The 17,027-nt window shown below is 35.5% G+C and overlaps 1 protein-coding gene across 2 annotated transcripts in view; it reads left to right on the top strand.

Moving 5' to 3' along the window:
- LOC132553088 (protein FAM53A-like) overlaps positions 1–17,027 on the top strand; it is a 42,247-nt gene that overhangs the window by 14,894 nt on the left and 10,326 nt on the right. Inside the window, exons 1-4 of one of the 2 annotated variants that reach the window (XM_060217299.1) lie at positions 4,088–4,155; positions 13,168–13,413; positions 13,952–14,012; positions 14,243–15,051. In XM_060217299.1, coding sequence (XP_060073282.1) covers positions 13,303–13,413; positions 13,952–14,012; positions 14,243–15,051 — 981 coding nt within the window. In that variant the 5' untranslated portion in view covers positions 4,088–4,155; positions 13,168–13,302. Of the gene's footprint in view, positions 1–4,087; positions 4,156–13,167; positions 13,414–13,951; positions 14,013–14,242; positions 15,052–17,027 lie in introns of those variants that run through there. The other variant, XM_060217298.1, reaches the window with a different exon arrangement.

The following is a 17,027-nucleotide window of genomic DNA, read 5'->3' as shown; positions in this document are numbered from 1 at the left end:
AAAGATCATCTCCTGCTGCACCATTTGACCACCCAATCAGCGATAGATAAGGTTTTATTTTCAGAAGTATTTGTGTGTTTTTATCTGTTTGAATTTTGATACTGTTTACCATCCTGTCAACAACAGTTATGGTCATTTAAGAAAGGTCTTTTTATCTGTTTGCTTTTAGTGAACAATACAGATATAAAATAAGAAGTCCTTGGGGTGTTTGAAGGATATAATAGGTGGTAGGTAGTGTCTGTATTAATGTCAGAATGTTATAAATAAAAACAATTCATAAATATATAATTCTACCCCTAGGTGTTGCTAGGACATCTGCGCTGTTACTTGACTTGAGAATAGATTTTCATATATTCTGAAGGTTTGACATGTTGGTAGCTCAGTACAAAACAAACCCTAGTTAGGTAAAACCAAAATATCACTGTCATAAATAATTTGTTTATATAGCACTATAAAAACGTTTTAATGGGCGATGTAGATGGTTGATATACCTCAAATAAGGTAATAAGTGTTTGAAGTTCCCTGATAAAGTCAGGTAAATGTCAGAATCTTTAAATCAGTTGTTTTGTATTGGAGAACATATAATTTAGCAACTGATGTTCCTGTTTTCCCCTCAGAATTCCAATTTTAACACAAAAAATCCCCAAAAAGCTGCCAGATATTGGTTTCTTAAATGATCAGGAAAAACACTGTTAAGTTTGAATGAAATGAACAATATAATATTAATATGAATATTGTGGAGACATATTGCTTTATAAAAATGATAGAAAATGTTGATCAATTTTGTGTTAGGTTGATATATTAGTTATATATTAAGAAATGCCTTTTTAAAGACAATTCAGTAAAAAAAAAAAAAAAAAAAGCCAGGTTGACATTTTTATGTTTCTGTTTCAATAAATGAACACTTTCAAATGTAATTAACAATTCACAAGGCCATATACATATCAATACTTACATACAGGTGTAACAATATACACACAGGTCAAGGTTCTCAAATCAACATCTACTTACACATACAGGTGTTGTCATTTATACATATGTTTTAGACAATATAAAATATCATGAATTTGTAACTGTTTAATGTCTATATGATCGGCTGTTGTAACTTTTTGTCATTTTAGTTCTAATGAACCTAAAATAAATTGATCTGCATATATCTTGCTGTAGATTTGCTTTACGAGGATGATATTGTGTGAGAAGGTTTTCCTGAACAGAAATATTACTGTGTTCACTCCTAGACCAGATTCAGGGTATATTCCATTAAGGTTGGTGCCTTAGCATTACAGGTTGATTGTCTGGATTGCCCTATTGACCTGTAGTAAACCTAGTGACTGGTCCTGATCCTACCTAACCTTACAGGTACTGGTTATTTATCTAAAGTTCCCTATTGACCTGTAGTAAACCTAGTGTCTTGTCCTGATCCTACCTAACCTTACAGGTACTGGTTATTTATCTAAAGTTCCCTATTGACCTGTAGTAAACCTAGTGTCTTGTCCTGATCCTACCTAACCTTACAGGTACTGGTTATTTATCTAAAGTTCCCTATTGACCTGTAGTAAACCTAGTGACTGGTCCTGATCCTACCTAACCTTACAGGTACTGGTTATTTATCTGAAGTTCCCTATTGACCTGTAGTAAACCTAGTGACTGGTCCTGATCCTACCTTACTCTACAGGTACTGGTTATGTATCTGAAGTTCCCTATTGACCTGTAGTAAACCTAGTGACTGGTCCTGATCCTACCTAACCTTACAGGTACTGGTTATTTATCTGAAGTTCCCTATTGACCTGTAGTAAACCTAGTGACTGGTCCTGATCCTACCTTACTCTACAGGTACTGGTTATGTATCTGAAGTTCCCTATTGACCTGTAGTAAACCTAGTGTCTTGTCCTGATCCTACCTAACCTTACAGGTACTGGTTATTTATCTAAAGTTCCCTATTGACCTGTAGTAAACCTTGTCTGGACCTGATCCTACCTAACCTTACTCTACAGGTACTAGTTTTGTTGTCTGCCAGACCTTTCTCTGTAGCTTTGTCCTGGGAGTTTAATTCTGTGTCTGAAGGGTACAGATATTGGTTATTGGTCATTTCCTGTAACACCATATAACCAGTTCTACCCACTGGGCAATTTGTCACCTTGATTCAAACCATGGCTCACTGATGGTCAGTTTCCCACCTTTTTTGATCACCTTCAGTAACAACAGTCAGTTTGTATGTTTCAATGATTGCCTGATGGTCAATTTGTCACCTTGGCTGAACTGTCCTACATGTGACTGTACATGTTTGTCCTGATATCAGGACACCTTAGTTGATATGATGTGAAGGTGATATGCTATAAAATGTAAAACTTTGGATTGGGTATGATTGAACTGTGTTAACATCTGAACCATTTACCTGTATATAGACGGTTGACTATGTCTACACATGTCCAATTTTGTTTTTTCTGTAATTCTATGTCACTTCAAACATTTCTGTTTTAATAACACATTCTTCAGTGTGGGAGCAATGTATGCTTGCCATTTCCCACTATCAAGTAATTTGTTACAATGGGCTATGTGTTTCTTATTATTAGGTTCTCTGGTATGTTAGGAGGAATGAAAAAAATGCACCTTTGATAAAAAAAAATTTCTGCAGTGTTCAGACGAAAAATTATTTATCAAGGTATACCAATGGGATGCTTATCTATTGAAGAGTTCTAACATGATACAACCACAGGCATACCTTGAGTTAAGTCAATGAAAGTTTTGCTCCAATTGAGTGAATTTTGTTTCAGAGTTGTTATTGCAGTTCCTTTTGAAGTGAAATTTGTTTGGAGAGTTGATACAGGAGTTTCTGTGGAGTGAGATTTGCTCTGAGAGTTGGTATGGAACTGAGGTCATTATTTATTTCAATGCCTTTGCTAGGAATGGAACCCAGGACCCCTGGCTTACTAGTCTGATGCTGAACTGTGATCGAGCTGAAGAGAAGTTAACTCAAACCGAGCAGTGTATTATGGCTAGTATTTACCAGGGTTACATACTCCCTTCCAGAACCAACAGTTACAGGAGTTCCTATTGAGTAAGATTGGTTAGGGAATTGATAAAGAAATTCCTATTTGGAGTGAGATTGGTTGGAGAGTTAATAAAGAAATTCCTATTTGGAGTGAGATTGGTTGGAGAATTGATAAAGAAATTCCTATTTGGAGTAAGATTGATTGGAGAGTTAATAAAGAAATTTCTATTTGGAGTGAGATTGGTTGGAGAGTTGATAAAGAAATTCCTATTTGGAGTGAGATTGGTTGGAGAATTGATAAAGAAATTCCTATTTGGAGTGAGATTGATTGGAGAGTTAATAAAGAAATTTCTATTTGGAGTGAGATTGGTTGGAGAGTTGATAAAGAAATTCCTATTTGGAGTGAGATTGATTGGAGAGTTAATAAAGAAATTTCTATTTGGAGTGAGATTGGTTGGAGAATTGATAAAGAAATTCCTTTTTGGAGTGAGATTGGTTGGAGAGTTAATAAAGAAATTCCTATTTGGAGTGCGATTGGTTGGAGAGTTAATAAAGAAATTCCTATTTGGAGTGAGATTGGTTGGAGAGTTGATAAAGAAATTCCTATTTGGAGTGAGATTGGTTGGAGAGTTGATAAAGAAATTCCTATTTGGAGTGAGATTGGTTGGAGAGTTGATAAAGAAATTCCTATTTGGAGTGAGATTGGTTGGAGAATTGATAAAGAAATTCCTATTTGGAGTGAGATTGGTTGGAGAATTGATAAAGAAATTCCTATTTGGAGTAAGATTGATTGGAGAGTTAATAAAGAAATTCCTGTTTGGAGTGAGATTAGTTGGAGAGCTGATAAAGGAGTTTATATTAGAGTAAGGTCTATGTGAGAGTTGATACAAGTTCCTGTGGAGTGAAGTCTGATAGAAAATTGACAGGAGTTCCTATGGAGTGACCATGATGGTGACAGAATCAGCAATTACATCTAGTACTGCCTGCAGCCCCATATTGCCTACAGTGGGAGTAATTAGCAACACAGACACTTCCTCCCTGTGTTATACCTACATTGTGTCAGCTCATAGTTAATGACCAGCAGCTGGGTAAAGTAATCGCTAATAATTACCAACATCATATCCTCAGTTACCAGTCAGGTCCTCAAGTTTACTAGCTGAAAGGTATGTTTACAGAGTCAACATACATCTCCTTGATTAGAAATATTGTCTCTGTTAAGGTTTTCAAAAAGTGAAAATATTTGGCTTGCATCATTAGTAAATATTCTTCTTTTTATCATCTCTTTTGTAATCTAAGATTTGTATCAATAATCAGTATTTTGGGTAGAGGTAAATGTTCAGTCAATAAATCTCAATGTTTTATATCGGCAGTTTAATCAACAAAATGCTCAGTTTAGCCAAGTCCAATGTGACAAGAAATTATTCACAATAGATTGTTTTCGTAGAGTGTGTTGGGCCATTTTATAATAGTAAGATCACTAGAAGTTTGCCTGATATTATTACAACTGTAGTTATCGCTTTTTGTGGAAAGGTTTTTGCCCTTTCTTCAAATCTTCTTCGTCACAATGAAAAAGAGTTACCTCTTTAAATATGAATTAAGGCCAAATGACATTGTAACTGGCTTGTAACAGTGGCTTGTATCTAGAAAAGAGTGATAGTATCTGTTGGTTTCTCATACAGAAAAAAACACTTTGGTGAAGTAACTGAACTAAATTATAGACTTGATCAAATTTTTGTCACTTTATTTTTATGCTTATGTTTTCCTGAACCATGGGTCATTAGCTGAGTCACCATTTATAGAAAGATCCACTGCCAAAGTCAAACACATTTAATGCAGATTATAGTGTTGTGATTGTTTAACAGTGACAACCAGTAGTTTGATATTTGCCGTTATCCTTGCTTGTTAACAGAGTTGTCGCCAATAACATGTGTAAAGTTGCTTTCATTCTAAAGAGTTCCTTGTCACTATAACTACAGGACTTAAACATACATAGATGAAATTATACCTCAGGTGTTACTAGTAATGTGCTCAATTAAAATACTCCTATATTAAGATAATTGTTGAAAGGTGTAGTATCTGAGATCACAAAGGCAGTATACTGGTAATAGTAAATATAAACCTGTAAATAGCTGTTTACAAAACCAGTCCAATGTCTGTTTATCATACAGCTGTTTTAGGAGGATGATAATGCAAAATCTTTGTAAAGAGATGTAATGGTAACCTGCTTTCATATTTAAAATGAGTGTCAATTATAGTTAGAGGTAATCTAGTATTATACCCATAACAGTCATACAAATTGTGATAATTGTTGGAGATATGATAAGTTTTTATCATGATGACTTTTTACAAGCAGGGATGAAAGCGATAGTGAAACTTTATAGCTGTAAAACAGTCACCATTCAACTGTATTAATAGATTTTGTAATATTATGATCTAGTCGCTATAACAGTCCTTTTATACTTATAAGGCATGAGTCATTGTAGGAGTTTTTAAGAATTTTTCTGTTGAATAGGTATTTATTTTTGTGTCTTGTGTATACTGGTGATAATTATGTATCCAGCTGTCTGTCTGTTGTGGATTCCATCACATGCACAAAGGTCATTGTTATACTGAGCTTATGAAATTTTTACCATTGTTTGTTTCCAATGTCTGAAGGTCAAAGGTGAAGGTCAGCTGCTGTAAAAATCATTAGATGTTAATTGGTCAAATTGGCTAATCAATCCCCAGCTCCATACAGTAGTTCCTTGCTGAAAATGTTATATTGGTATTTTTTTCCACATCTGGAGGTCAAAATTAAGTCAAGGTCATGGTTGCTATGACTTATAAATTTGTTTTTAAGCAATAGCTAAATTTCTCAGGGTTATCAAGTTTGTTAAACAATTTCTTACGTAAGTGCTTCAATAAGGACAAATCTCTTGGTCCAATGGTACAGGTGTACCTGTGCTTTGACCATGTCTTATCAAAGCTCTAGTGTTCCCATATGTATTACAATCTATCATGAGTGTGATGTGGAGGTACATATGAAAGTCATCTGTCAGTAGTACAGGTGCTGTTATGTGTTGACTGTGAGAGATTTGAAATGGATTACATGTGACATGCATAGCTCTTTGTAGCCTGCATTGTGATACTTAGGTATTTGGCATTGGTCCAAACATTGAGAAAACTTTTTAAATGTTCTGTAAGATGAAAATCCCATTTCAAAAAACTTTTTTTGAAACTAAAATATACAGTGGTATGTTACCCTATTTGCTGCATATCAATTAAGGTCACAGGTAGAAAAGTACATTCTATAAAATCTCCAGATCTTTAAGATTAGTTTCTAAAGACCTAAAAGAAGAATGTTCCATAAATACTATGCAGGTTACAGGTTTTTAAGCCATTATGATTTTGATATCACTTTGTGTCCTATTTATACACCTGAAGAGCAGTAGTGAATTAATGTATAACATATGTAGAATTTGATGTGATGTGACACGCTGATTTGAGCTGATGCATCTGGAGAATACTTGAAGTTCCGTTAGGGTCTAGGAGGAACCTAGACTAATCTATTTTGAGATAATATTTTAAGTTACTGCAGGAACTAGGTAAAACCTAGGCTGATCTGTCTGGAGACTGTCTGAAGTTACTGTAGGATCTAGGAAGAAGAATCTAGGCTGATCTGTCTGGAGACTGTCTGAAGTTACTGTAGGATTTAAGACGAAGAACATTGGCTGATCTGTCTGGAGACTGTTCGAAGCTACTGTAGGATTTAGGAAGAATCTAGGCTGATCTGTATGTAGACTGTTTGAAGTTACTGTAGGATCTAGGAAGAAGAATCTAGGCTGATCTGTATGTAGACTGTTTGAAGTTACTGTAGGATTTAGGAGGAAGAATCTAGGCTGATCTGTCTGGAGACTGTTTGAAGTTACTGTAGGATTTAGGAAGAATCTAGGCTGATCTGTATGTAGACTGTTTGAAGTTACTGTAGGATCTAGGAAGAAGAATCTAGGCTGATCTGTCTGGAGACTGTTTGAAGTTACTGTAGGATTTAGGAGGAAGAACATTGGCTGATCTGTCTGGAGACTGTTCGAAGCTACTGTAGGATTTAGGAAGTAGAATCTAGGCTGATCTGTATGTAGACTGTTTGAAGTTACTGTAGGATTTAGGAAGAATCTAGGCTGATCTGTCTGGAGACTGTTTGAAGTTACTGTAGGATTTAGGAAGAATCTAGGCTGATCTGTATGTAGACTGTTTGAAGTTACTGTAGGATTTAGGAGGAAGAATCTAGGCTGATCTGTCTGGAGACTGTTTGAAGTTACTGTAGGATTTAGGAAGAATCTAGGCTGATCTGTATGTAGACTGTTTGAAGTTACTGTAGGATCTAGGAAGAAGAATCTAGGCTGATCTGTCTGGAGACTGTTTGAAGTTACTGTAGGATTTAGGAGGAAGAACATTGGCTGATCTGTCTGGAGACTGTTTGAAGTTACTGTAGGATTTAGGAGGAAGAATCTAGGCTGATCTGTCTGGAGACTGTTTGAAGTTACTGTAGGATTTAGGAAGAATCTAGGCTGATCTGTATGTAGACTGTTTGAAGTTACTGTAGGATCTAGGAAGAAGAATCTAGGCTGATCTGTATGTAGACTGTTTGAAGTTACTGTAGGATCTAGGAAGAAGAATCTAGGCTGATCTGTATGTAGACTGTTTGAAGTTACTGTAGGATCTAGGAAGAAGAATCTAGGCTGATCTGTATGTAGACTGTTTGAAGTTACTGTAGGATTTAGGAAGTAGAATCTAGGCTGATCTGTATGTAGACTGTTTGAAGTTACTGTAGGATTTAGGAGGAAGAATCTAGGCTGATCTGTATGTAGACTGTTTGAAGTTACTGTAGGATTTAGGAGGAAGAATCTAGGCTGATCTGTATGTAGACTGTTTGAAGTTACTGTATGATCTAGGAAGAAGAATCTAGGCTGATCTGTCTGGAGACTGTTTGAAGTTACTGTAGGATTTAGGAGGAAGAATCTAGGCTGATCTGTCTGGAGACTGTTCGAAGCTACTGTAGGATTTAGGAAGTAGAATCTAGGCTGATCTGTCTGGAGACTGTTTGAAAATACTGTAGGTTCAAGGAAGAGTATATGCTGATAGGAATCAAGACAGTGCTGGTAGTACAACTGGTTAAAACCATTATCAGTGATCATTACTGATTTGGCCTTCACTGTGACCACCGGTCAGTATTGATCGTAAATGAAGATTCATCAGTGTTTACAGTGAGCGTTGTTGGTGTTTGTTTATGTTTCCCACTGTGACAAGTGTAAGTGGCAAGTCAATATCTGAATATGTCGATTACCATAACTAAGTACATAAATATATAATACCGGACAATCCAAATCTCCAGTACCAACATCTTACCAAGTTCATATGTGTGTTATGGTTTAATATTTTCCAGAATTATTCAATGATATTAAATTACATTCATATTTATCCCATGTTCAAGTATTTAGAAATGAAACCAACATGCATATAATACCTTACATTGTAACATTACCATACATTGTAACAATACCTTACATTGTGACAATACCTTACACTGTAACAGTACCTTACATTGTAACAATGCCTTACATTGTAACAATACCTTACATTGTGACAATACCTTACACTGTAACAGTACCTTACATTGTAACAATACCTTACATTGTGACAATACCTTACACTGTAACAATACCTTACATTGTAACAATACCTTACATTGTATAATACCTTACATTGTAACAATATCTAACATTGTATAATACCTTACATAGTAACAATACCTTACATTGTAACAATACCTTACATTGTATAATACCTTACATTGTAACAATACCTTACATTGTATAATACCTTACATTGTAACAATATCTAACATTGTATAATACCTTACATAGTAACAATACCATACATTGTAACACTACCTTACACTGTAATAATACCTTACATTGTAACAATACTGTATAATGTAGCAATACCTTTTGTTTTTAGCAGTACCTTGTAAAACTACCTTACACTGAATTTTTGTCAATTAGAGGGGAAAATATTGGAGAATATATTCTGTCCTTGTTTACATTTGGTCAACATTCTATTCTGCAGCAGGGTTTGAAAAATGTGCCAAGTAAGCACAATTTCTTTTTCGTTCACAGATGACTGATGTATTAATATTTACAGAGGAGGAAAACAAGAGAGAATTTACAAACAATACACAAGGGTTGTTCTCACAAAGTCATTTAAATGCTGTTTTTGTACAATAGTTGTTTCTATACAATTGATAAAGTAAACATTTCGTGTATCAACAACCATTGATCAATTAAATGCTCTCATAGAAAAGCACAGACATGTGAAATTAGGCCAAATAAACGAACTGCTTTGCTAGTCATTTTAATTGTTTGGAACTTGTCAGAATAAATCTGTATCTATACATATCGACTTCAAAATCAGTCTGTAGATGTTGAAGGGATTAATGACTGTGTTTTGTATTTTTCTGTTATTGTTTTGTGTTTAGCTGGGTCCCCAGAAAAATAATGGTCCTTGCTCGGAATGATACAGGACAGGGGAATTAAGGTGTCTATTGTTTTGTGTTTTCAATTTAACAATATACAGTAAAAGACACATATGTTTGAGAGCGAACACTAACAATATAGAATCATTGAGCAGGTTATGGTTTGTTGGTGGACACTATTGTTCAGACCTGATAGAAATCATTGTTTACTTCAAGTCACAAGGCCAGTCAACTTATTTTTGAGTGTGAGATTGTTGACCTCTCCTTCGACTATTTTGTGTTAAAATTAACTCAGATATTTATTATACAAGTAACCAGGGTCTTTTTATAAGTTGATTTAGGTATTACCTGTAGAGTGAACTTTAGGTATTACCTGTAGAGTGAACTTTAGGTATTACCTGTAGAGTGAACTTTAGGTATTACCTGTAGAGTGAACTTTAGGTATTACCTGTAGAGTGAACTTTAGGTATTACCTGTAACTTTAGATTACCTGTGAACTTTAGGTATTACCTGTAGAGTGAACTTTAGGTATTACCTGTAGAGTGAACTTTAGGTATTACCTGTAGAGTGAACTTTAGGTATTACCTGTAGAGTGAACTTTAGGTATTACCTGTAGAGTGAACTTTAGGTATTACCTGTAGAGTGAACTTTAGGTATTACCTGTAGAGTGAACTTGATTATCTTCTCTAAGAGTGAAGTAAGGTATTTGAATGAATGTTTTCTTTTAGGGTTATTTTCTGTTGTTGACCTTTATTGGAGCTATGCAGGCACAGAAAGAAACTGTCATAACACCATCAGGACAAAAGTATTAAAGTCTCTGTTTACAATGAATTGTCAATAACTTACGTAACTACAATATTTTTCCAGCAGTAAACCCTTCATGCTTGATAATAGCTCTCCATAACAGTGTTGTTTGATAAAATCATCACGCAATACTACGGTACGGCTTGTAATTTTTCAGAGGTCAGAATTTTCTTTCAAAACATCAACATGATATTTAAAAGAATAAAAATTTAGCAATCTGTTTGTGAAAGGGCATCTATTAAATTGATGTCTCATCATTTCACAGATTAAATTTTCCCAATCATGTTAATGTAACGCTAAATAGTGAAAATATCCCTGCGAAAATAAGAGAGTATACAATATTTCATTGACCTGTAGTAGACTTGACATTTAGTCAGCTGTTTGGAGTTCATTTTTGTTGGCCCCTTGGGCTTATTTCAGGATAAATATGATATGTAGAGCAGTTGGTATAAAAGACAGGTTTGGCTGTTTCAGAATTCTGGTTATGTCTGGGTTACAGGTAATGTTGTAGTGGGAGGTCACATATTGCTTGGATTTTGTTTACTCTGGTAAAGCGAAAGTTGTGTTTACAGCCTTGTGTCAACATTGAAGTTTTTTGGACTACATCTGCAGGGTCAAATGTTAGGATAAATTGTACAGGTTTTATCAGAAATTTGTTTGTTAAGAAATCCAGGATATCTATATAAATATATTCAGATTCAATAGATGTGGAAATTGCATGTCAATTTTTCAGTTTCTATACATGGTCACAGTGGTGGTGGATACTGTACTGTTTATTGTGTCCACTCTCCATGTTGAGAGCCATAGGGACATGGACAGACATAATACATTTACACCATGAGTTACCCAGGGGTGTGACAATGACTTGAGTCTGTTTATATATGAAATTTTGTTTGATGATAGGACAAATGCTGTCAAAATAGGTTTTAATACCCTTTTCACAAATACCCTTATCTAAGAGTAAACGTTGGACATACATAGGAATATATAATTGGAAGGTTTGAGAGCCAGGCCTAATAACCCACAAACTTGTACATTAGTAATGTCTCTTCTTTACAACTGAATTGTTTTCTTTAATTAGTCCCTGTTTTAAATATTTTCCAAGCTTTAAGAAGAAGGAATGAAATTACTAGAAATGAATTTGTATAGTACCCATATAAAGCTGGAGGAAATGCTCATAATGGATTAGATGTTTCTGTGTTTTGGTGTCTGACATTAACTAGACAGTATAAGGAAAAGAGAATATGTTTTAGACATATATAGATAATATTTTCTCATGAAAGACTGAATAGTAACTTCTAACATGCTGTAGGAGGAACATGTCTTGGTTAATGTTACAGTGATTTTCTGTGAGTAACCTGGAATTTCTACCACATGAAGACCTTGTGTCCCTCTTCTAGGTCAATATGAGTGATAATGTTATGTTATGTTATTAGTAAGAATAAGTTGTTTTGCAGTGGTTGTAAGATTTTATGAAAATAACAAAGTATTTGGGCTCATTACTTGGGTATGTTGGTTTTTTTGTGGATGATGTCAGTGAAAAATGTCCTTGGAAAAAGTCCAGTGTTTTCTCATGAAATGTTTTTACCTAAGAAACTTTCCAGTGCCGTTACTTAATTTATTGAAGAAATAAAACAGTACTATAACAAAGTTAGATCTGCTGATTGAAAGAACATTGTGCAAAGTTAATAAAGTGTTCAGACTTTCAAAGGTCATGTGAAATTTGGTTAGATTAGAGAATACGATGCAACACAATGTGTATGTTGTACTACATTTGATATCAAGGTGTGTTTTGGAAAGATAACACCTGTACTGAACTCATTAACAATCTGATCGTCATTAGTATATCTGCTATAACTACCAGGTATCATTTGTAATTGTGGAATGCGGTACGTGAAACATGAGGCCCTGTTGACCCCTATATTGGATCAGATTTGTGCCTCTGCCAAGGATTTAATCGGCCTATCAACTTCTCAAGAACATTTTGTTTTATACTTAAACCACATATCATGCTCAGTATGAGTGGTCCCTATCAGGGTGTTGGTGTATCAGTGGAGCACGTGTACAGGTATAACAGTAATAGTCACCTTCGTCAGGCTTTGTCCTACTATACCTTTTTATAGGTATACTTTAGAAATGTAGGTTAACCATACAGGTAGGAATACTTGTGTTCTGATTACTACATTCTGTAAGGTAGTGGGAGAGTTAGGAACAGGTATGCTATAAAACCTGCTTTATTGTAATTTCTGATGTATGATATGGACACTGTATATTAGATCTTTTAAAAAAAATTCTTTGGTAATTAAATGACAAGTGAGTTTTGTGGTGATTATACAGATATATTTGGTGCATATGCTTATGTCACACAGGGGGAATATATAACCTTGCTCTGCATTTAACCATCGATTGAAGGAAAGACGTTCTAAGTTTGATTTCAGCAAGAACTTCTTGTTACCTGTACCTGTTGTTATGGAATGTCTTGTGTCAACTTAAAAATAGACATATATCAGAGTAAATCTAGAGCACAAGCTCCAGACTGCCTAAAGACTTTCTGCAGCGTCTTGAATATGTCCTGAAATGGGTTCTGAACTCTCTAGCAGGTTCTGGATAGTCTTTGATAACTATGTCTTCAAGACTTTCTGAAATAGGTTTTGTAATTATGCCATGGACTGTTGTCAGCCGACTTTCAGTCTCACTCATTAACATGTGATGTACTCTACAAAGCAGGCCTAGATTGTACTTGAAGTGTTAGGGCTAAGGCCTCATGATCAAGAGAGATTACTTCCATTCTTAGAATTCTACTGCAACAAGAATATATCAATGAAACAGTTTAGTGAACAAATGCATTTTCTCATTCCAGGACTTGTCTTTTAATCATGGCTTTGTGTGGACACTAGTTAACTATGGCCTTCAGATTCCACAGATGTGCTCGATGATGAGGAATTGAACCTCACCACTGGTCATCGTCGGAGTGGTGGTCTGGTCACTGGGACCTATGTCCCTGACTGGGGTAAAACCCAGCATGCTGGCAGTAGATGTCCTGACAGAGCAGTTGCGTGACCAGACTATCGATGAACAGGCCAAGAAAACGTCACAAATAAAGCTGGTAAGTTAAGAGAAACAAAGAGAGCTTATAGTTTTATGCTGAGAAGTCCAAAAGTAAAAGTTTGAGCTAATTTCTGAAATGAATTACATAGGTTAGAAAGTTTCGTGATCACCTAACCAAGAACCCTTCTAAACGACTGACCAACCAACCAACCAACCGACTAACCAATCTTCTAACCAACCAATCTACCAACCAGATAGTTTTCCAACCAGCCAATCTATCCACCAGCTAACCAATCTACCAACCAGATAGTTTTCCAACCAGCCAATCTATCCACCAGCTGACCAATCTACCAACCAGCCAATCTTCCTACCAACCAACCAACCAATGAAATAAATTGAAATCTTAACTATGATGTTGTCTACTCTACAAATAAACTATTCAAAGATAATTGAGTGAAATGCCTCAGAGAGAAGAAATATCAAATATAATAGAACTGGACTACTGATATGTATGTCTGAAATAAGAACACAGAACATCTCCTTCAGTATAATGAGGATTGATAAAGGTATTTTAATCTTTTTATTCGGCACTTCAGATCCAGGCTTCTGATGGGTACAAACTCAGTAAAAATGCAGAGGCGACAATTGCAGGCTCAGGTGAGTACATTGTAATAAAATAAATCATTTGTAACATTTCATTGTACACCTCAAGTAGTTTATTGGGACAAACACATTGACTTTGTGTCATTAATGGACTATGTGTCATAGAACATGATGTTAGTACACCAGTTATACTGGAGTGTAATTTAAAATCTTTGTTGTATCTCTTATGATGTCTCTCCATAGAAATATATGTCATTAATTATTTATTTATGAAATTGCTTTAGGTAAAAAGGTTTGGACAGTGCAATTAAATTCTGCAGCGGGGAAAGATCTTTTATCAGAATCACTAAGACAGGGGTTGAATACAGCCCCTCCGATAGCCAATCTTGCCTCTGACCAGTCAGGAGACCTTGGGCCACCCCAAAATGCCCCAGCACCACCTAAAAAGAGACATTGTAGGTCTCTCACAGTCCCAGTTCCACCAGAACGACCAACACCATCATCATCTTGGCAGCCACAGGAGTCGCGGCTATGGAAACCTGTGGCTGTGATATCTAGTGAGAGAACACAGTCTGAGGCCACAGTGATGCCCGTCAATTTTTGTGGTAGTGACGCAACTTTAGGGCATAGAACTTGTGAGAGTGTTGGCGGGATCCCCACAGGGATGTGTAATTGTGAACAAAGTTTTGCTGTTCCAAGTGACATATTCACCCCACCAGAATCACCAGTGCCCCGTCCATCTTCTACATCAACATGTTCTGGTCGCCATGATGGTACATTTAGTCCACTTGGTGCACCATGGCTTGAACACTGTCAACGCCGGTATGATGCTTTCCAAAGCCGGAGTCTTTCATTTGAGGATCAAATCTCATGTAGTTCGAGTTCTGGGTCCACGCCTAGTGTTCCTGGGTGTGTTCATTCCCAACAATCTCTGTCTCAACCTTACCACCCTCACCATCACCACCATCACCATCACCACCACCGTATCCCAAGATGCCGTTCACAACCGTCTATGACTCATGACAGAAAATATGGACTTAAACGTCGTAGAGACTATGATCGTCCTACTTTAAATTTTCGCAAAATGACAGAGGTAAGTTTTCAAGCTGGAGATTTTATTTAAACAGAAAGGTATTGGTCTGGCCCCCAGTTGTTCAAAGGTTCGTTAGTTATCCTGTCAATAGTGAAAAGTTCATATTGTTGCCACTAAAAGAATGTTAAAAGACAAAACTTACTCTCAAAATACATCAAACTGACCTGTCACAACAAATTTCTTACTATGAAGTGATAAAGAATGTTGATTAATGTTCCCCCATATAATCTTATTTGAAAATTTTTACGAACTGTTGACTATTTTTGATCAGCCATTGAACAACCAGGGCCTTATGTTTATATCATTTACATAGACTATGCTATCCATGGACACCAGAACCCCTTAGTATTATTATTCACCAAAACTTAACATGACATAAATAACTAATACAGATATATGGTGTATAATTTTGCTTTTTGTTGGTACCAGAGTACAAATGAGTTGGTTTGATAGTTTTATTTATAAACTAGCTATTGATTGGCATGGACTCACCTGCTGTGTAAACAGGTAGGACATACAACCAATCAGCATTGTAAATGTGTAACAAGCATGCTACATGTTGACAAAAAACTTAATATGTTCAAAGAAAAAAATATGGCAGGTTTCCAATATCAGTTTGGCAATATTTCAAGAAAATTTTTCAATAACTGTTATGATGAAGGGTTTTCCTTTGGATTTCCTTAGATCATAGTACTGGTTATAGGTCTGTAGAGAACATCCATTATGATCTAGTAGAACCGTAACCAGACTGCCTACTTTCTCTCAGAAACACCAATATTTTTAGGGGGATTTTTGTAAATAGTAGTTATTGTACTTTCTGTTTGTGGTAGTTATCAAAAAATAATGTTACACATATTATCATTAATTACTTTAAGTTAGTAGGTCTCTAAATATGTATGGAATAATTTTCTAAGGGATCAATTAGCTGACAATTTTATAGCAATACTGTTCAAAGTACTGACTGATTTTGTCTATGAATATTTACACAAATTATCTTTTGTAAACTAGAAACTTTGAAGTGAGTAAATGCCCCATGACAAGTCATTTGAACCATTTATTTTCTAAGTATGACAATTTTTGTCTCGTCATATGACTATCATGATTCTGTCATTGTGAACTTGTAGGGTAAACACAAACAATAATATAGCAAACGTAGTACTATAATAGCTCTTTGACACTGAGGTTCAATTTTACTGAAATTTTAAAAGCCTTAAAAATTTTACACCTGCAGGCTAGCTTTCTAAGTCTATAAACAATGGAGTATAATGACTGATTGAGATCTTTTTATAGCTTATTTTCATGTCAGGAATATTCTTATGAGTTTTAGTGTCTTGTGATTATAAATATTGTTAAATGTTTCCTGTTTGATTACCATCGTTATGCTGCAATAACCCCAGGGGGCCAACAATAAAGGGAATTGGGGGGGGGGGGGCAACATTAGGAAAGGAGGAGATAGAGCTGTAGATTGGATTATTACTAGGCATGGATTTTTTACCAGATATACAGAGTGTATAATTCAGATAAAACACCTGTAATAATGTTCTATCTGAACTCATTAATGTAATGAATTGTCCAATCCTTTTATGTGTTGGTAACTTTAATATGACTGTGATTTACTTTGTTCTTTTTAGTATAAACTTTATTTTACAATAAAAGTGAGAACAAGTTATCAAATTTATATTAATCACGCTTGTTGACTGAAGCACACAAGGATATTACTGTGGGAGGGAAACCTGGGGAAAACCCACAGGACAGGGCATGAAGGCGACCCCTTACGCTTTTACACATGGTCAATCAAACCTGGACATGTTGGTGAAATTCCAGTGTGTTACCACTTTGCCACCCAATCATAACAAGCCTTTACTCTACTTTCACTTAACTGTTAGTGATGGCTCTTGGGTTTCCAGTAAGATAAGTATGTTGGGGTTGTACAGTGTACCACTGAGTTTCAACATTAGAACAGGTATCTAATTATA

Source organism: Ylistrum balloti, unplaced genomic scaffold, assembly GCF_031769215.1.
Source record: "Ylistrum balloti isolate Yb309-2 unplaced genomic scaffold, AGI_CSIRO_Ybal_v1 Utg370296, whole genome shotgun sequence".
Taxonomy (NCBI): domain Eukaryota; kingdom Metazoa; phylum Mollusca; class Bivalvia; order Pectinida; family Pectinidae; genus Ylistrum; species Ylistrum balloti.
This window is presented reverse-complemented; position numbering and strand designations above follow the sequence as displayed.